General features: G+C 43.6%; 1 protein-coding gene across 2 annotated transcripts in view; it reads left to right on the top strand.

The window, feature by feature from the left end:
* Positions 1–1856: 1856 nt before the first annotated feature.
* The window catches only part of Arhgef12 (Rho guanine nucleotide exchange factor 12), a 126112-nt gene continuing 108916 nt past the window's right edge, over positions 1857–19052 (top strand). The window contains exon 1 of one of the 2 annotated variants that reach the window (XM_039081856.2): positions 1857–2766. In XM_039081856.2, coding sequence (XP_038937784.1) covers positions 2735–2766 — 32 coding nt within the window. In that variant the 5' untranslated portion in view covers positions 1857–2734. The remainder of the gene's footprint in view (positions 2767–19052) is intronic. The other variant, NM_001013246.2, reaches the window with a different exon arrangement.

Here is a 19052-nt window from a genome sequence, read left to right as displayed (position 1 = left end):
TAATCCTTTGCTGACCATCTTCTGAAAACTTTCCTGCAGCAAAACGTCTTCTTGGCGCACAGCTAGAACCTCGGGCCTGTTAAATTTGGAAAGATGTTGAAAACAGCTTGCCAAAAGGTTTTGTATGCAAGGAAGAGAAGGTGAATTAGGAAGTGTTCCCAGTTTGTTTCGTTCCTGAAGCTCGAGCATTGAGGCGGACTGGAAAGGAAGATGGGAACTTATTTTTAAAATTCATGATTTGATGAGTCATCGGACCCCATTCACTTGACACTTGCACTGTGACATTATTAGGACAGGGGGAGGAGGACAGCACACTCAAGACAACTGGAGGAAGCTTGGGGATAAGGGTTTATTTTGTTTATTGTCTATAGATATATATGGAACCCTTTCCAACCATAGGTTGAAGACAAGTGGAGTCTTCTTCAGGCTAGAATTGCCATGTTGGGATTTACCAGCAGATGGCAACGTGTCCAGGTCTGATCATTAGGAAAGTGGCTTGGAACTCCAATCTGCTTCTATTCTTTCCAAAAATAAACATTACAAAATTAGCTGGCCGTGCCCCGAACTTAAAAAAAAAAAAAAATCCAGCAAGGGAGTCATTTCAGGCTTCTGTTTGTCTTTCCCTCCTTTTACCCCGTTCTAACGTCACCTAGAGCTCGTGCATCTATTCAGGGATGATGATCCGATCCTTTTGCAAACTGTTGTGGAATGGCTTAGAAACAGCGTTATTAAGAGGTAATTGTTTCCTCTCCACACCCACTGTTTATTAGATTTGATTCCCACAAAATGGCCGAAGACTCTTCCCACCTACACGAATTGAAGCTCAGAAGTCTGATGTATAAAAGGAATTAAAGCTCAGAAGTCTGATGTATAAAAGGAATAGCCGCTTGATGTTTACAGTCAGAATTGGAGAATTATATTGTGTCGTGCTATTTCATTTCCTCAGGGACAGATTTATTCAATCGTAAAACTACATGGTTAGCTGAATGTCTTTACCCCCATCGAAAAAGAAACCGGAAAACATTTGGGAACTCTTCAAAGGGATCCCCAGTGCTATTTACCGGACAGATGTATTTCTTCTTCCACCTCTTTTCACAACAAGCTTATTAACTTGCCGTGGAAAGCACCATGCTTTCTCAATTTGGCAAATAATACAGTTCATTATGCCAAGGCAAAACAGCCTAAAAGCAATATTTATATCAAGAACTCCTGACTCAAGTGTGGGCCCAGATCCTTTCTCTACAGCCTTTTCTGGCTATCTGCCACCCCCTTCTCCTTTCTGCGGGGCGAGGCCAGCAGGTGCCCCAGGTGAGTGTCCCATCCCCAAACCTGTGTGTGTGTGTGTGTGTGTGTGTGTGTGTGTGTGTGTGTGTGTGTGTGTGTGTGCTGGTTTGCCTAACACTGTCGGGGCCGGTGGACTTGGACTTGTATGCAGTCATCAAAAGCATTTGACACCGGGAACGAATACATTCTCTTAAAGAATAAAAGTTTCCAGCACAAGAGGGGCGGGGAGTTCCCGAAGACCCTCTAGACGTGAACTCCTCGAGATTGTGGAATGGCTCCTCCGCTGTCCCGAGTGGAACCTATACTGTTGACTGCACCTCGAGAGCATTCAAGGATCATGAAGGCAGGGGTTGGTGGCGGAGGAAGAAGCCACCCGCTTCGCCACACAGAACTACTTTTTCGCTCCCCTCTATCCCCCGCGACAGTGCTGCGCGGAAGCATCCGCGCAAGTTTGGAGAGTCCGGGAAGCGGAGGGATCCCGCGTGAAGCGGCTTCCCGAAGTCCCAGGGAGAAGGGCCCAAAAAGTAGGTGGGGGAGGGGACGGCTAGGCGCGCTCCAGTCGCGCTGGGCCGAGGGGACAGAACCGGAACCGGAACCCGCGCGCGCGCCCGCAGCAGTCGCAAGGCTCGTCACCGCCGGCGGCCCCCTCCGCCCTGTGCGCGCTCCCGCGAGTGCCCCTAAGACCGGGCGAGCGGCCCTGCGCACCGATCCTCCGCCGCTGCCCCCGCTGCTCGGGGGCTGGGCTTCCGGGCCGGGCCGGGACCTCCCGCTCCTCGCGGGAGCCGCCGCCTACCAGAGCGTCGGGGAGGAGCCGCCGTGCCACTGCGGAAGAAACGCGGGGGCCTCCGAGGGATGGGGAGCTGCCCCGGGCGCTGAGACAGGGTCCCTGTCAGCGAGGCGGCCGGAGCCGGGTGGGGGCGGCGCGGAGCAGCTCAGGGCCTTCGGTCGGGGGACATGGGGCGGCGCGAGCCCGGCGCGGGACGGCGCGAGACGCGGCGGAGGTTGCGGCCACGAGCGGCCGGCAGCCCCAGATAGAGCCGGGACCCGAGGGCCGGGCCCCGCCGACTCGGGACAGGAGCCGACGCCCGTCCTCGAGCCTATTCTGCCCCAGCCCCGGAGGGATCCGGGTTCCCTTCCTACGGCTCGCGACTTCCCTCTGTGACGAAGTTTTCTCCCGGTGCCTTCCTGAGGATCCTTCTTAGTTCTTGAGCTCGCCTTGTGGCCGACTTGCTCGGTTTGTTTGGGGAGATAACTTGTTTTGCTTCAACCCGCATCCCCTTTCCTTGACCCTTTGCAATCGGATGTTCTAGATGACTGAATGGAGTTTTGAGTTGGACTTTTGTGTCCCTGCCGAAATTGGGCCTGATCCCAGAGTACTGGGGGTGGGGTGTGGAGGTGTTACTGTAAAATGCAAGTTGGATAAAAAGAAGACCTCTCGCCAAGGGCCCCAATGAGTGGCACACAGTCTACTATCACGGACAGGTGGGTATGAAGTTCCTCCGTTGCTAACCTTTCCTGGATTCGGCCCCACGCAGCAGGGGAGTCGGTGATTGCAGATCTGCCTTCAGCTAGTGCAATTGACAGGCATAGGAAAGAGGGTTGTTTCGGAGCTGTGCAATTAGTCTAGGGTTGCTGCCAAGTTATCCGGTTGATTGAATTTGGAAATGCAGTTTTTCGGGAGAGAAACTTTCCCCCATATTCCCAGAGGAAATGAAGGGAAACCATGATTGTGTTTTTTTTTTTTTTTTTTGGTCGGGTGCATTAAGATCGTGTACTCATTTTGGAACCAGAGGGAGGTCATTTTGGGTGAAGGTCAGTGCCTGAGGTCGGTGGGGATCGGTGCATGATCGGGTTGATTCCTGTGGTAGTTCTAGCCTCAAACTTTTAGGAGTTTCTGTCTGTGGACTTATATCCTGCTGCATGGCGATTGGTGACTCTGATCTCTTTTTACGTGTTGACCTGCACAGTGTTTAATTATTAATTACCTAATTTTCCAGAATGTTGACATTACCAGTAAATCACGGGTTCTTGCTGGGGACAGTTTCCAGGAGCTAAAGGAAATGAGGGAAAATCATGGGGCCTGCTTCTAATTATTCCTTTTTTTTTTTTTTTTTTTTACATTTCATCTTCCAGAAGCCCTAGCATTTAAAGATGTAAGCCCTAGGTCTGGTTTAGGTATGGCAGGTGGATCCTGACAAGGTGTTGCATGTAGAGCATGTAGTCCAAGTGTACTTCTTTGACTTAAGAGATCTGAGTTCTTTTCAGTGAAAGCAAGTTGGTTCCTTTAGCATATTTTTATTTCTCGACTTAATTATGACATTGCATATTACTTCCAAATTTTATCCTGCTTCTTTATGTCAACCTTCAAATCGTTGTCACAAAACAAAACAAAACAAAACAAAAAAGCAGATAATTGGAGCAGAAGGCCAAATGTCTTCAAGAGCGACGTTAGTGCTCCTGCGGGGAGCAGTTCAGTTTCCTAATGAGAGAGGCTCACCCAATTGTGCGTCTCATTTGTTGATTTTTAAAGGGCCAAATTCCATTATCATACCATAACAGCTTCTCCAGAGACAGAACTTCCTTTTCCTGTTGATGCTTTCCAGTGTCACATGAGTGTTCACCTAAAAGATGCCCCTAAATATTTAAAGGACTTATGTTTGCCTTTTGTGTACTTTGTTGGGCAGGATTTCATTTCAGTTTTCCTGCTAATACAGTTCACTTCTGTATAGAGACAGTTGGCACGGGTCTTCCTGCCACCCTACTCCCTCTCCTTTCGAGATGTCCCGCTTCTGAGAAATCACTCGCAGGTGTCCAGATAACCGCTCTGCTGGTTCACTTAGTTCTTGTCTGTCAGTTGAGCCTATAGTTAAGCAGACTTACCAGAAGCTGATGGCAGTCCTGGTTTTTATTAAGATGTTGCAGAGTTTAATTTGTAGAAAACAGAATTTAGAGTCATCGAATCATTCCACACAAAAGTCATACAAAAGCACCCATGGAAGGATTGTTTTTTTTTTTTCCCTCCCTAGCTTTGTTTCTGGGGGATTTTTGTTCTCGTATATAAATACGTTGGACATAAACATTGACATTTGGGTCTTTTGCTTTTTAATAACTTGATTCGCTGTTAAACAGTTCGTTAGTAAACATTGCAGAAGTAAAAGTACAAAAGTAAGTCTTAAAAAACAAATCCCTGTCTGTTTTATTGGTCATGTGTCTGAGTGTGCAGGTATGTGCACCTGAGTGCAGATGCCTTCAGAGGCTAGAAGAGGCTTTAGGATTCCATGGGTGGTTGTGAGCTTGCCTACCCTGGGTGCTGAATATCTAACTTGGGTCCTCTGACCACAGCAAGAACAGTGTGTGCTCCTAACCGTTGTGCCACCTCTTACCCATCCCCATCCCCCCTTCTTAAGGCTTTGCTGTGTGTTACTTGTAGCATGGCAGTCCTCCTCCTGCCTAAGCCTCTTGAAGAGGTGGGCTACCTCCCTGCTGGATTCTTGCTCTTAGATATTTATGTGAGAATGGTGGACGCACATTCTATGGAGTCAAGCGTTGGATCTGCCTCCCTTTCCCCAAGACAGGGTTTCTCTGTGTAGCCCTGGCTGTTCTTCTGTCTGTAGACTAGGCTGGCCTTGAACCCAGAGATCTACCTGCTTCTGCCTTCTAAGTGCTGAGATCAAAGGCATGTGCCACCGCTGCCGAGCTTAAGTCTTTCATCTTTTAACACAGGGGAACAAGTTGTATTGGTGAAGGGGAGCAGTCTAAATACATTAATGCTTTGTGGGGCTTAGGCCCAAATAACTCTTCATCATAAACCTCTACTATGTTGCCTCAGACAGCTGAGCCATGTAAAGTAAGATCCCGGAAGGTTTATTTCAAAACTGTTGGAAATCCTGCTTTCTGTCGGGCAATGAAGTTTGGTGTCTTTTCCCCCCTTTTAAAAGAGAATTACTAAGTGACCACTACTTTTTCTTTTCTTTTCTAAACTTAACTCTGTAACTATACATCCGCCCTTTCCCTTTAAGAGAGTAATAGCTCCTGGTTTGAGTGTACGTTGAAGTGAGATCTGGAAGTGCTGGTTTAGTCACACTTACGCCTTAGCAAAGTTCTTCCTGTAGACTCCAGCTTCTTCTCAGCCCCAGGTACATCTCTTCCTACCGACTCAGTGAGCAGGAGATGTATTTTGCCAGTTCTAGGACGGCTGGCAAATTAATAGTGCCAGTGCAGCTCTTCTGAGACCCTTTCAAGTTTGAAGTACCGTAGATGTGGTGTGGCTTTGTTCTGTAGAGTGAGCAGAGCCACCAGGGCAGCTGTGTGAGTTGGAGTTCTTTCATTGTGGTGCTTCTGACTACAGAGTCTGTCTGTCCTCAGTGGGAATCAGACTAGCTGGTTTTGGGCGTTGTTCTGTTTTGCAGTTTGTGGCAGGCGACACATGGCTGAACAAGATAAGAAGGGTTTTTATTCTTGTGTTAGGGACGTGCTGGGGCCGGGATGGAATTCAGTTCTGTTTAGGCTCTGATTGGTCACTTTGGATACTCAGAACTCTGTTACATCCTGTTATTATTTTGCAGTTGAATTCTTTTTTCTTTCTCTTACTTTTTTTTGGGGGGGGGGCGTTGATTTTCGAGACAATTTCTTTGAATGGCCCTGGCTGTCTTGGACTCATTTTGTAGATTAGGTTGGCCTGGAACTCAAAAGATCTGCCTGCTTCTGCTTCCAGATTACTGGGCCTAAAGGCGGGCAACTACAGGGCTAAGGCTGGTGTTTTTATGTAGTGTATCTGAAAAGCATTTTTTATTTATTTATTTTACTTTGGGTATTTTTATTTTGAGTATTTTATTTATTTTGGGTATTTTGCTTGCATGCATGCACAGGTATCTGTGCCACATGTATGCTTAGTGTGGTGGGTCCCCTGGAACTGGAGTTACAGACAATTGTGAGCTGCCACGTGGGTGCTGGGAATTGAACCTGGGTCCTCTAGAGGAGCAGCCAGTGCTGTTAACCACCGAGGCAGCTTTCCAGCCCCAGAAAAGCTTCTTTAAATCAAGTATTTTATGGATGCTTTCTAGTTGCTTGCTTTGTAACTACTGTGAAGTCAGAACACTAAAAAAGTGGTAAGAGTGTCTGACTGCTGCTTTTCCCTCTGCATTAATGACATAGTTAGCCCTGAAATATCCTAATACTTTTCAGTTCTCTCTGCCTTGTTTCTATCCAAAGAGTGGCAGAAGTATACAGGAGGGGATGCTTTTTCAATGGACCCAGTGAATGGTTCCAGAGTAGATTCCGTTGACAGCAAGTTTTCAGGGTGGTACAGCTGGGGAAGCCAGCAGGATGTTCCTTGAGATGTGTGGACTTTGTTTTGTCTGGGGCTTACAGCTCTTGCTGTTTTTGGTTTGTAGATTGACTCAAGTTTTTGATGTGTTGGCATTTACTCAGTACTGATTTTAGCTTTAAGCTGACTTTTAAGTAGCTTTAAAGTGAACACAGAAGCCCGTAGCTTTCTATTCATGTGTACATCTATCAGTCATGTTTCTTTTTGTCTGCCAAAGTGGTCTTACAGTACTTCTAGTTAATATCAAAATAAGCAACCTACCTACCCCTTAAGGGTTGTTATGGTATTTTCAAGTAACATAAGTCATTATCTGTAAGATTGAATTATTTGTAACATTTTCTTGAAAGTGAATCCATTTCAAATACTGACTTGACACCTAGAATAAGGAGTATCACAGTGCCAACTTTATTTTATTTTTTTAAATCATGTTTCTTTTTTTAAAAATTTACTTATTTATTTTATGTATACAAGTACATGGTTGCTGTCTTCAGACACATCAGAAGAGGGCATCAGATACCATTACAGATGGTTGTGAGCCACCATGTGGTTGCTGGGAATTGGACTCAGGACCTCTGGAAGAGCAGTCAGTGCTCTTAACCACTGAGCCTTCTCTCCAACCCCCAGTGCCAACTTTATAATATTTCGTCTTTTCTAAGTTCACAATAAACTCCTGATTCATATAAGCCTGTAATATAGTACATGAACTCCTACAATTTTGCCAGTCAACATGGAGAATCCAAAGTAACTTTTTAAAAAGTAAGGAGTTATATAGTCTTTCTATAACTAAAACACACATTGTGTTTCTATTTATTTTGTGAGTTGACAAAGGACACTTATTTGAAATCATTACAAAAGTGTGTTATCCTGATGATATCACTGAATACATTAGTGATTTCTGGTTGTTAACATGTTAACACTGCAGTATCCCCCCTCCCCCCCCATTTTTATACTGCAGTGTTAACATGTTAACATCCTACGTCATAGACACAGCAGGATGTTTTAATGGTTCTTCCCTGGTGATTGGAGGGATCTTGTGCTGTGGTTGTCTGACAGTTACTAGAAGTGCTGCTTAGTGGCTGGGACTCCAGATCGGTAACTGGGTGCCTGGGTGCCTCCTCCAGCAAGGCAGGAGCAAATAGGTCTTACTGCATAATCACTTGGCCCTCAGAAATGGACTGGGTGCTGTTTTTAGGACTAGGAGGCTCACCTTAATTTTGTTTCATCTGTTAAAGTTTGGATTTGTTGATTTAATTTACATGGAGATAAGATCCCTTCTCCTAATTAGGAGACTTCAGAATAGTGATATAGCTGTTTCATCTTCTTTTGAATAAAATATTTTTCATGTATACAGTGATATTGTATGGTAGTATAATTTTAATATTTATAATGTTTTTAAATTTAATGTATGGCAGATCATATTTTCATTATTTATATATACTTTAAGGCAACTCATAATCAAGTCAAGCTTGTAAAACTGAGATAACAGACATTATTATTATTATTATTATTATTATTATTATTATTATTATTTACCTGTGCTTCTGCTGAAACCAAAGGCTTAGTGTGCTAGGCAAATCTTTAGATTCAAGGCTTTAATCTGGATTTTCTGGATTTAAGCTGTCATTATTATTATTATTATTATTATTATTACTATTACTTTATTAAATAAATTTTATTTTGAGACAGGGTTTCTCTGTGTAACCCTGGCTGTTCTGGAACTTGTTGTATAGACCAGGCTGGCCTTAAAGTCAGAGATCTGCCTGCCTCTGTCTCTGGATTAAAGGTGGTCACCACCACTGCCTGACTTTTTTTTGTTTGTTTGTTTTTTGTTTTTTGTTTTTTACCTTAAGTTATTTCTTTTTACATATGTTATGTTTTTCTGTTCACCATTGTTTAGCAGCTTCTCAACTTCACCAAAAAAAAAAAAAAAAGAAAAAAAGAATAGGGTATTTTTTCTTACAGGATGCTTTCTTCCTGGTCCCTTATCTGTGTGACTTTAAATATCTCTAGAGAATAAAGCTTTTGTCACTTCCTCAGGAGACTGAACAACAGGCTGATAGGGCTTGTAGTCAGGAAGCTGGGCCTGCTCTTCAGCTCCTGCTCTTTTCTCTGAAGTCCTGCTGGTAGCTCGTGCATTCTTGCTGTACCAGGCTAGTGATGCCTTTCTGCCATCCTGAGCTTGCGTGCCTGTAGTGGTTCACATGGCTAGCGGCTGCTTTCTTTCTGGCTCTCCTCCCCTGACCTAGTCTTTGTTTAGCTGAGTTATGTTTTCTCTGGTTCCATTGTCTGCATGTCAGTCTGTCTCTCAATATTTTATTAGCTTTGCCCAACATGCTCTCCTAGTACAATTCTTAGCTGGTCTCCTGGTACAAAATGTGATAGTCTATATGATTCATATTCTAGAGAAGCAAGTTCCGACTTATTTTTACTGTTATTTTGAGTTCTTTGATTTTTTTTTCTCCAGGCATAGCTCTAGTCCCAAAATTACAGATAGAGAAAGATTCTTAGAAAAAAGATTTAGATAGGTAGCTGTGTGCGTGTATGTATCTATAAATTTTGTGCTGGGGATAAATTGATGGCCTCAGGCTTGCTGGGTGAACAGTTAGTTATATTCTCTGCCTCCGTGTTTATTTTAAAATGTATGTAAGAGATTGTAGCCACCAAATGAAACAAACATATATAAACAACACAATGACCAAATCAGCTACTCAAACGATTACTCATGTTTTAGAAAGACTTCTGCACAAAGCGATTCTTTCAAAAGTAGTTCCCTTAGTACATCAAAAAGTAGAATACAGAAATGCAGTCTGGAGCCTTTGCTGAGTCAAAGTTAGTCAGAAGTGAAGACAGAGTATGACTGGGGTCAGTGGAGAGCTGCAATTGTAGCTTAGAGGTAATATGGTAAGAGGCATCTGGAAATTGTTCTTCTCAGTGGCTTGTTTCAGTCTAAGTTACTTAAAATGCTAAAAAAAAAAAAAACAAAACCCACCCTGTATGCCATCGATTCAATTTTAAGAAGTAACTCTGTAGTGCTTGCTTAGTGGTAATTTCCTGGTAGAACAGATTAGTGTTAAAATATAAATAATGCTTCCTGCTCACTGGAGAGGTGGCTCTGGCTAGGAGTGTGAACTGCTCTTGTAGAGGACCCCGGTTCAGTTCCCAGCACCCACATCAGGAGGCTCTTAACCTATTGTAGGTCCAGCTCCATGGGGATGAGTTGCCCCATGGTACTCACGTGCAGGTGCCCTCCAGCAAGTATGCATGTAATTAAAAATGTAATCAAAACGAATCTCAGAAAACCATTTAACTTTCCCGTGTTTGGGAGAGTTATTGCTCATGACAAACTAGCAACAGGAGAAAACGTGTTTCAATTACTGTATGGTATCTAAGATTAAAGAGCCCTTTAATGTTTTACTAGTAGACTTTCTTTGATACTTATTTAATCTAACATTATTTAAGTCGATAATCCTTGATCTTTTGGGTTTTGCTAGTAAGTTTTGAAATTGGAAAATACCAGTTTTTGCTTTTCGACTTAGAATTTCCGAAGTATCAAAGGTAACCACGTGTGAGGTGACTGTCAGCCGCCTGTGGAGTGGACAGCTGGGATACCGTGCAGATTTCGATCTTGCAGAGTGGGATATGGTGGTTCTGAGGGTCAGCTGTTCTCAAAGTGCTTAAGTATGTGTTTTTGACTCTTAGGAGAAGCAGCACATTACGGTTCCTGTGTTAAACTGACATGCCTTGGTGCAGCTGTGAGTTCAGACTCCTATCCCAAATGATTTTTAATGAATTCAAATGCTGATTCGTGTTTTTTAAAGTCTTAGTCAGGCCTGGGTGGCTTCCTTGTGTTCAGAGACAAGCAAATCTAACAGCCAGGAAAAAAAAAAAAGTCTTTCTGGCTCAGGACTGTAATAATAGTCACACACAATTAGAAATGTGTAAGAGAATATGGTAGTGGCACCTGGCTCTAAGTCCTGCACTTGGGGGCTAAGGCAGGAGGATCTTGAGCTCTAGATCAGCCTGGGCTAGATAGGAGATTGTATCTAAAAAAAAAAAAAAAAAAAAAAAAAAAAAAAAGAGAAGGAAGGGAGGAGGAGGAACCAACTTACAGCTAGCCACTGATCACTGATCACGTGGCTTCTTATTTTGACATTATAAAGTATAGTTATGAGTTCTGACAGATACTACTTTTTTACTATAATTTTACATAGTGTTAAGTATAAATGCTTCTTTTCGGTTTGTATAATCAATAAAGAGGATTTTTGTAGATCTTCCATGGATTCAGAAACTGTCCATTATTGTATAAAAGCCAGATCATCTGAAGGCATTAACTTTGAAATTGATCACTTAATGCAGACAGTACCCACTAGAAGAGTACAGTGTCCCCAAATAGACACAAATACGTGTAGTGCATGCCCTCTTGCAGACTTTTAGATGGGCCATCGGTCTTTCCTGTGTTAACACACATGCTGATCTGCTGTGGTTTGCCTGGTGTCTCTGCGGTTTACTCAGAGGAAGTGGTTCTTGTGGGTGAAGGTCTGATCTTCTTGGAGATTGTTGGTGGCACATGCACCGTCAGCTTATTTCCTGTTTTATTGGTTGCTTGGGCCAGACTTCTCAGGGTGACTACTCCTGAGGGGTATCTGAGTGTTTTGTGGTAGAAGGATCGCTGGTTGCAGTGTTGTGTCACACCTCCATGTCAGGTGATGCGAAGGCCACGCTGGTGTTTATAAAGTACTCTGAGAGTCCAGGGTAAGACGTGCAGACATTATTTCTAACCGTATTTGCAGGTTACTGCAGTGCTCAGATATTATTAGTCTAGCTGCAGTATAAACATGTTCGTGAAATACAGCGTTATTTTGCCAAAGTTGATTTTTGTAGTCATTCAAGTGGCTTTTAGTCACCACAAGAGTCATAGTTAGAATTTTTCCCTTCTGGGACTGGGGAGATGGCTCAGTTGGCAAAGAGAGGGCCCGACGGTGCATCCCCAGCACCAGTGTAAAGGCTGGGGGCACAATCTGTCGCCCCAGCACTGGGGCAGGGTGGAGACAGGCAGGTCTCGAGTTCATCTGTCAGCCAGCGTGGCCAATGAGTGAACACCAGGTTCGGTAACAGATCTCTGTCTCTAGGCTTCTGAAATAGCCCAGCAGGTAATGGTGCTTGTCACCAGCTTTGGAACCCACGTGATGGAAGAGTTGTCCTCCAGCCTTCACACCAGCACTGTAACACTCATGCTTCGTGCACGAGCGCACACACATGCAGAGATACAGAGACAAGGAATGTTATGAACCCATGCCATCAAGTAATCTTCCTGCTCTTTTACTTCAATTTCCAGCCCCCCCCAGCCCCCATTGGTTTTCAGACATACTACTCAGAAATAACTGTATTTAAACACGCTCCTGTCATGGAGACAAGGTCTTGCTATGCATAGTCCAGGGTAGTCTTGAACTCAGAAGTCTCTTGTCTCTGTGTCCTAAGTACTGTTGTTAGAAGTACCACCACTTTAGTTAGTATAACACCATCCCTTGCTCTTAGAAGTAATACAAAAGCACAGCAACCCATCGTTTTAATGTTCTGCACATCTGTCTTGAAGTGGTGGGTGTCATCTGCCAGCTCTTGCAGGGTACAGCAAAACTCAGGATTGCAGTGTCAGGTGTAGAGTGGCCGCTCCATCACTTCCTGGGTCCTATTGTGGAACTTGGCTGAAGGAACATCCCCATCTGAAATTCATGGTTACTGTGTCAGAGAGAAAGGGCAAGGGCATTGATGGCCGCACATGCTGAGTTGTTTGTTTTGAGACAGGCTTTGTCTGTGTAGCCCTGGCTATCCTGCAACTGGATCTGTAGACCAGGCTGGCCTCAATCAGAGATCCACCTGCGTCTGCCTCCTGATCGCTGGGCTAAAGGCATGCACCATCACACCTGGCTGCATATGATGACTCTTAAAGCTTTTGTTCAGTCACGTGCTCACCAGATTAGCTCATAGGACATAGGCCAGGACACGTAAGGTCCATTATCAGTGGGGTAGGGGTGTGTGATCACCCATAAGGCTCTGTAATCTGTGTGAGGAAGGACTATGGGGGCTGAGTGAGTGGGGACAATAGCACAGTCTAGCACAGGAGGTGCTGAGTACACACTTACTCTATAGGCTCTCTAGTGTATGGGACAGGTTTATTATCATACAGAGTGTTATGTCAGCCTCTGTGTTCCCAACAGTGATCAGTGCATGGACCATCTCGGTTCATCTCTCTCTTTCCTTGCCTCTCGTCATGGGGTTATAGTGAAGCCTCTGGGTATCTGACATCACCAGCAAATATCTCACTGAGACTCCATGTAGTTTGGGCTGTGACTTCCTCACCATCCAATGGTTAGACAGTGGCACTGAGAACTCTGTAGAGTGCTGTCAGTTGGAGAGGATTTCCATGGAGTGTGTGCAGTTTGACAGCTAGATCTTGTTTTGATTTCACGGAGTGTTCCTGGAGGAGGTTATCAACAGGATCTGCTTTCTAATCTCGTCTTTACTCAACTTTAGGGGTATGCGGTGGTGGTGGTGGTGGTGGTGGTGGTGTGTGTGTGTGTGTATGTGTGGGTGTAACAGAAGCAGGAGTCAACCTCTGGGAAAAAATAACATTGCGACAGATTTGATTTGCAGGAGGTTTTATTCCTCACCGAGCTCCTGTTGGAATGATGCCAATTGAAAGGAATCCCAGTTCTTAATGGCTCCAAGTCATCTGGGAGCTCGGTGATGTTATTTAATCTGGAGAAGGACATCAGAATCACTTATAAAAACCCTAAGCTCACCTATGCTGTCAGCTGTGCAGAGAAAAGAGCTATCACATCCTTGAGGTCATCATAGTGATAGCATAATAAGAGCCAAGGAAGTCTAATTTTAGTTTAGAAATCATTAACGCCACTTTAGCTGCTTAGGTTAATGAGTCTGAGGCCTTCAGGCCTCAGTTACACTCAGGATGTCAGCGTTGCCGATGTTGCTTGCTGTTTCTGAGGTGTAGGGAGTGAGGGCATGTGTCAGTACATGTAGCAGCATTCGTCTCCAGGGGGACACTGGGGAGCAAATCAAAGAGAGAATCCCTTTTTAAAATTTGTGCTTGGCATGTGAAAATGGTGACTACAGTGATTACTGAGTAATTAAGTTTATGATATAGACATCCCATATATGGTGGAAGTATGCTAGTGTAGCACTATTGTTGACATAATTTTAACTGGCTTCTTATCTCTGTGAGACACTTAACAGTCTTTGTAGGTATTGAAAGAGCTCTACATTTCTTTAATTAAATTGCTGTTAACCTGATTTCAGAGTCTATGTTGGAACTATAAACTACAGTTCTAAATGCCTTTTGTCAGCTTAAATAAAATTGTTTTAATTTCAGTTTTTCTTGCTGTTGAATTGGTGCTGGCTTTGGTTGCTCACAGCAACATAGTCCATTTAAAATATAAACAAGTAGATTTTATCCACGGTGTGTAATTCTTTGATGTGCCATTCTTACTTGTATAATGTCGTCTCACAGTTGGGAACACTGGTTCTCGGGGACAATCGTTGTCCTGCTCTTGTCTGGACAGTAGTGCTTAGGTGGTGTTTAGTTGTGTGTGCCGTTGCCGATTTAGAAAGGGTTTGTGCTTTCTTGATACTGTACTTACCCAGACTGCTTGGAATTCTTGAGGCAGTATTTGGAGGTAAGGAGGTTCAGTTGCCTGGGTGGGAACAGCAGGGACAAGAAGCTCCTCCCTGGGCCTGTGCAGCTCGACAGAGATGCTTTACTTCTCAGAGTGGGAATGAGCCATCATCATCATTTCTTCCTCATCCTCATCCTTCCTCTAGTTCTTCCTCTTCTTCCTTTTTTCTTCTTGGATTTTTCAAGATGTTTTCTCTGTGTAGCCCTGGCTGCTCTGAAACTTGCTTTGTAGATCGTGGTGGCCTTGGCCTCAGGGAATCCACCTGCCTCTGCTCCCAGAGTGCTGGGATTAAAGGCATGCACACCACCGGGCATCATCACCTGGTGTAAGTTTTTGTTTAAAAGTAGCTTTTGAAAGAAAAGTTATCTCAGCCCGGAATTCAGTGTGTGTAGATTTTTACTTTCGCCTAATGATAGAGGTCCAGTGGAAGAACACTGAGTGAGGCCGATGCTGGGAAACTCTTAGGGTTTGGCGTGTTAGCTTTGTTCTAGGACCAACCTGGGAAGTACAGTAACGAGCCAGGAGATCTTGGGCAAGCTTACTTTCTGAATAGCATTTGTAAAAGTGGGACTAAACCAGGCAGCTGTGATCGACTCATGCGTATAATCCCGACACTCAGGAGGCAGGAGCATTGGTACAAGCTTTCAGCCAACCCAGCTAGCATGGGCTGCCTGGTAGGTTCATCCATCTCTGTTACTCAGTGAGGAGAGAGACAGAGACAGACTGACTCTTTTTGACTCTTGTTGTGAAGACTGTAAGAGTGGTAAGACCCAGTGTTTTGAGCAGGATATGGTAGCACATCTTTAATCCCAGCACTGAGGCAGAGGCCAGTGTATGTCTGAGTTTAAGGCCAGCTTAGTTAGTGAGTTCCAGGACAGCCAGGGCTGTGTAGAGATAACCTCGTCTCAAAAAACCAAAAAGAAGAAAAAGTGCTAAAGTGTGTGTGTGTGTAAGTTATTGATTGTGACTTTTAAACCTTAGAAATCATCCATTTTCCTAAGCTTTTTTAAAAATGCGAGTAAAATGATTTTGAATTTATACATATTTCTAGCAGTTTTCCCCTTACTAAATAATTTTCTTTTATTTTTATATTTAAAAACTTAAAATTAAGAAAGATATCTGTAATAGTGATATTTATTGATTCATGCTGAACATTAAAGCAAGAAGTTCGTTTCGTGTGTTTTATTTTATTTATTTATTTATTTTTTGGTTCTTTTTTTTCGGAGCTGGGGGGACCGAACCCAGGGCCTTGCGCTTCCTAGGTAAGCGCTCTACCACTGAGCTAAATCCCCAGCCCCTTGTGTGTTTTATTTTGTGAGATGGGTGAGGTTTTGCCATGTTGTTCAGCTGGCCCATCCTCTGGGGCTCCTCCCAGGTCCAGGCATGTATCTGGCTCAAGAAGGAACTTTTATTTGGGGGAAATAGTACAAAGTAATGATGATTAAATTGATTTTATTTTCCAAGTTAAAAATGTTAACATGGTTACTCCTATTGCACAGTTCTGTTGTTGTCGTTTGTTTTTCCGAGGTGGGGTTTCTTGTAGCCCTGGCTGTCCTAGAACTCACTCTGTAGGCCAGGCTGGCCTTGAATGCAGGGATCTGATTGCCTCTGCCTCCCAAGTGCTGGGATTAAAGCCTTGCTCCACTACTGCCCATCCACATTGTCCTTTGGTTTTACTCTGTCTTTTAACAGAAATAGCGTTGGAGTAGCATTAGTCTTTCTGCTTTTGGAGTTTTGAGACCAGGTCTTGGCCTGCAGTCCAGTCTGGCTTTCAGTTTGTGGCGGTCCTTCAGGATTGCTGGAGTAAGCCATCGTGCCCAGCACACATTTAGGATTCTGTTGTTACTTGCGTCGTGTTTTGAGAGACAGGATCTTGCTGTGTAGTCTTGGCTAGCATAGAATTTGATATGCAGACTAGGCTGTCCTAAAACATTTAGTCATCCTGCTCCCTAAAGGCTGGGACCACAGGTGTGCACCACCACCACACCCTGCTTATCAGCATCGACATTAACCTAATCCTTGTCGATAACTCTGAAGTTCTTTTACTACGTTTATAATCTCTTTGATACAGATATTTTTGGTGTTAGAAGACCAGAAATTAATTTATTACACTGAGTATGTAGGGTGGAAAAAAGCCATAAATGCCTTTTAATAGATGATTCTTGATTTTTATTTTGATGATCCTGGGGATTGAGTCCAGGGCCTTGCACTTGCTAGGCACAGGCTCCACTGTGCTCGCCCTTGGTTGTTCTGTTTTTGTTTTTGATTTTACTTTTGGAAACACGGTTTCACTATATTATCCTAGGCTGGGCTTGAACGGTAGATCCTCTGCCTTTGGAGAGCAGGGATTGTAGGAGCGTGCTCACCAGGCTGAAGATGAGGCCTGTGTGACGTATAGGTAATAGAAGCAAATTGCCATCCCCTCCCTTTTAAAAGAATCCACATTAAAGATTTCTTGCTACCATAATTATATCCCTTTAAAAATTATTTTTCTACCATTTAAAAAATAATTGTCTATTCTTAGAGCTGTAGACTTATCTGGGCCATAAAATATTTCTACTTTACTCTTCCTGCCTTCTTTGTAAATGGTTCCTTATTGTTGCTGAAATTCTGTAGCATGTTGGCAAGAATAATCCAGAGTGTAGATGGGTTTGCTTGTGTGACTTTGTGTCCTGTGTATGGATAGGATGTCAGAAGACACCCTGGAACTGGAGTTACAGGTGGTTGTGAGCCACTATGTGGGTCCTGGGAACCAAACATGGACCTTCTGCAGGAGCAGTGAGCACTCTTGACTACCAAGCCCTCTCTATTACAGCACTTAGAACAAAACACCAGCAAGAAAGACGTTTTGTGGTAGCAATCACTTTAGGACTTGCTTAGAAGATACTCACGTGTTTATTATTATTATTATTATTATTATTTTTTATTATTATCTTTGGTTCTTTTTTTTGGAGCTGGGGACCGAACCCAGGGCCTTGTGCCTCCTAGGCAAGCGCTCTACCACTGAGCTAAATCCCCTACCCCGTGTTTATTATTTTTAAGTTGTACTTTTATTATATTTTTAGTAACTTTAGAAAAGATTGAAGTTTGTATATCGCTGCTTAAAAACAGAAACTCCTAAGTGAACACTTTTACTGAATGAATAAAAAGTTCAAGGTAAAAAAAGGCTACAGAGGGGCTGTAGAGAGATGGCTCAGTGGTTAAGACCACTGAGTGCTCTTCCTGAGGTCCTGAGTTCAAATCCCAGCAACCACACGGTGGCTCACAACCATCTGTAATGAGATCTGATGCTCTCTTCTGTTGTGTCTGAAGATAGCTACAGTGTACTTACATATAATTAATTAATTAATTAATTGTAAAAAAGAAAGGCTGGAGACGTGTTGTGTTAGAGTCTTGCTAGGTAAAAATTTGATAAGAGATTGCATAGAGAAATTAGTGCTCTAAGAAGTGTATTATACATGAGGGGTCTTCACAGCCCTGAGGGAGAGCAGCAAGATTTTGGAAAGCTGCTTTTTCCCATAATACAGCTCCTTCATGGGGTAAAGTTCTGTTAATTTTGCATAAATACATACCACATCTCCTTTTAGCTAGCATTACTTCCTCACACTGTAAGCAATAAGAACTTTGCTTATCCAGCTTGGACAATTTACTGTTATCAATATTGCTAGTCTAGAGAATGTCTGGTTGTCTTGGAGGACTGATGAACTTAGCCAAAATGGAGGGCTGTGAATGTATCTTGGTCCTAGAGCTTGCCTATTGCCTAGCATTTGCAAGGCCTTAGCTTCAATCCCCAGAACAAAACGAAACAAAAATTCAAATTTGAAAAACTAGCATAGGTAAATGACCAATCCATAATGATTAAATGATTTGATTAGTGGATGGGCGTTTTTGCCTGCTTGTGTGTCTCCACACCATGTGCATGCCTGATGTCTGAGCAGGTCAGCAGAGGGCATTGGGTTCCCTGGAACTGGAGTCACACGTGGTTCTGTGTAGCGTACTGTGGGTGAAGGGAACTGTAGCCCAGGCCTCTCCGAGGGCAGCAGACACACTACCCACGGGATATCCCTCCAGTTCCACCACATTTTATTTTTAGGATGATATTGTCACACAAGCATCATGATTCACTTGTTTTGCTATAGTTAATAAATTACCACTTATGTAAACTTACATTTATTTTTAAAATTATTGTGTGTGTGTGTGCGCTCGCGCGCACACATGCATGCATGTATGATGCATATGTGTGAGTGTATGAGCCATGGCACACATTAGAAGTTGGAGGACAGCTTTGTAGAGTTGGTTCCCTTCTGTCTGTGTGGATTCCGGGGAGATAATAGCTCAGGTGACCAGGCCTTAAGCAGCAAGTGCTTTTACCTCTTGAGCCATTTTGCTGACCCTGTGTTTTCCTTTTGAGATGAGTCATTTAAATTTGCACTTACTATGCTTTTACAACTGTTCCTGCATTTAGTTAAAATAATTAGCTTCTGTATATAAGAACACCATCCTAGGTACTTTATGGGTAGTGTAGTTAATTCTTTTTATTTATGTACATGTGTGTGTACCTATTTGTCTGAAGGAGACCAGAAGAGGGTGTCAGGTCTCTTGGAACTGAAGTTACAGGTAGTGGTGAGCTGCCCGAGGTGAATGCTGGGAACTGAGTGAGAGCAGCACTCTGACCCACTGGGCCCTCTCCCCAGCCCAGCTGTGTTTTGACTGAGGCTCTTTGGATGGCCTGGGCTCAGACCCACTTGCTT

The sequence above is a fragment of the Rattus norvegicus genome, chromosome 8, assembly GCF_036323735.1.
Source record: "Rattus norvegicus strain BN/NHsdMcwi chromosome 8, GRCr8, whole genome shotgun sequence".
Lineage (NCBI taxonomy): Eukaryota > Metazoa > Chordata > Mammalia > Rodentia > Muridae > Rattus > Rattus norvegicus.
This window is presented reverse-complemented; position numbering and strand designations above follow the sequence as displayed.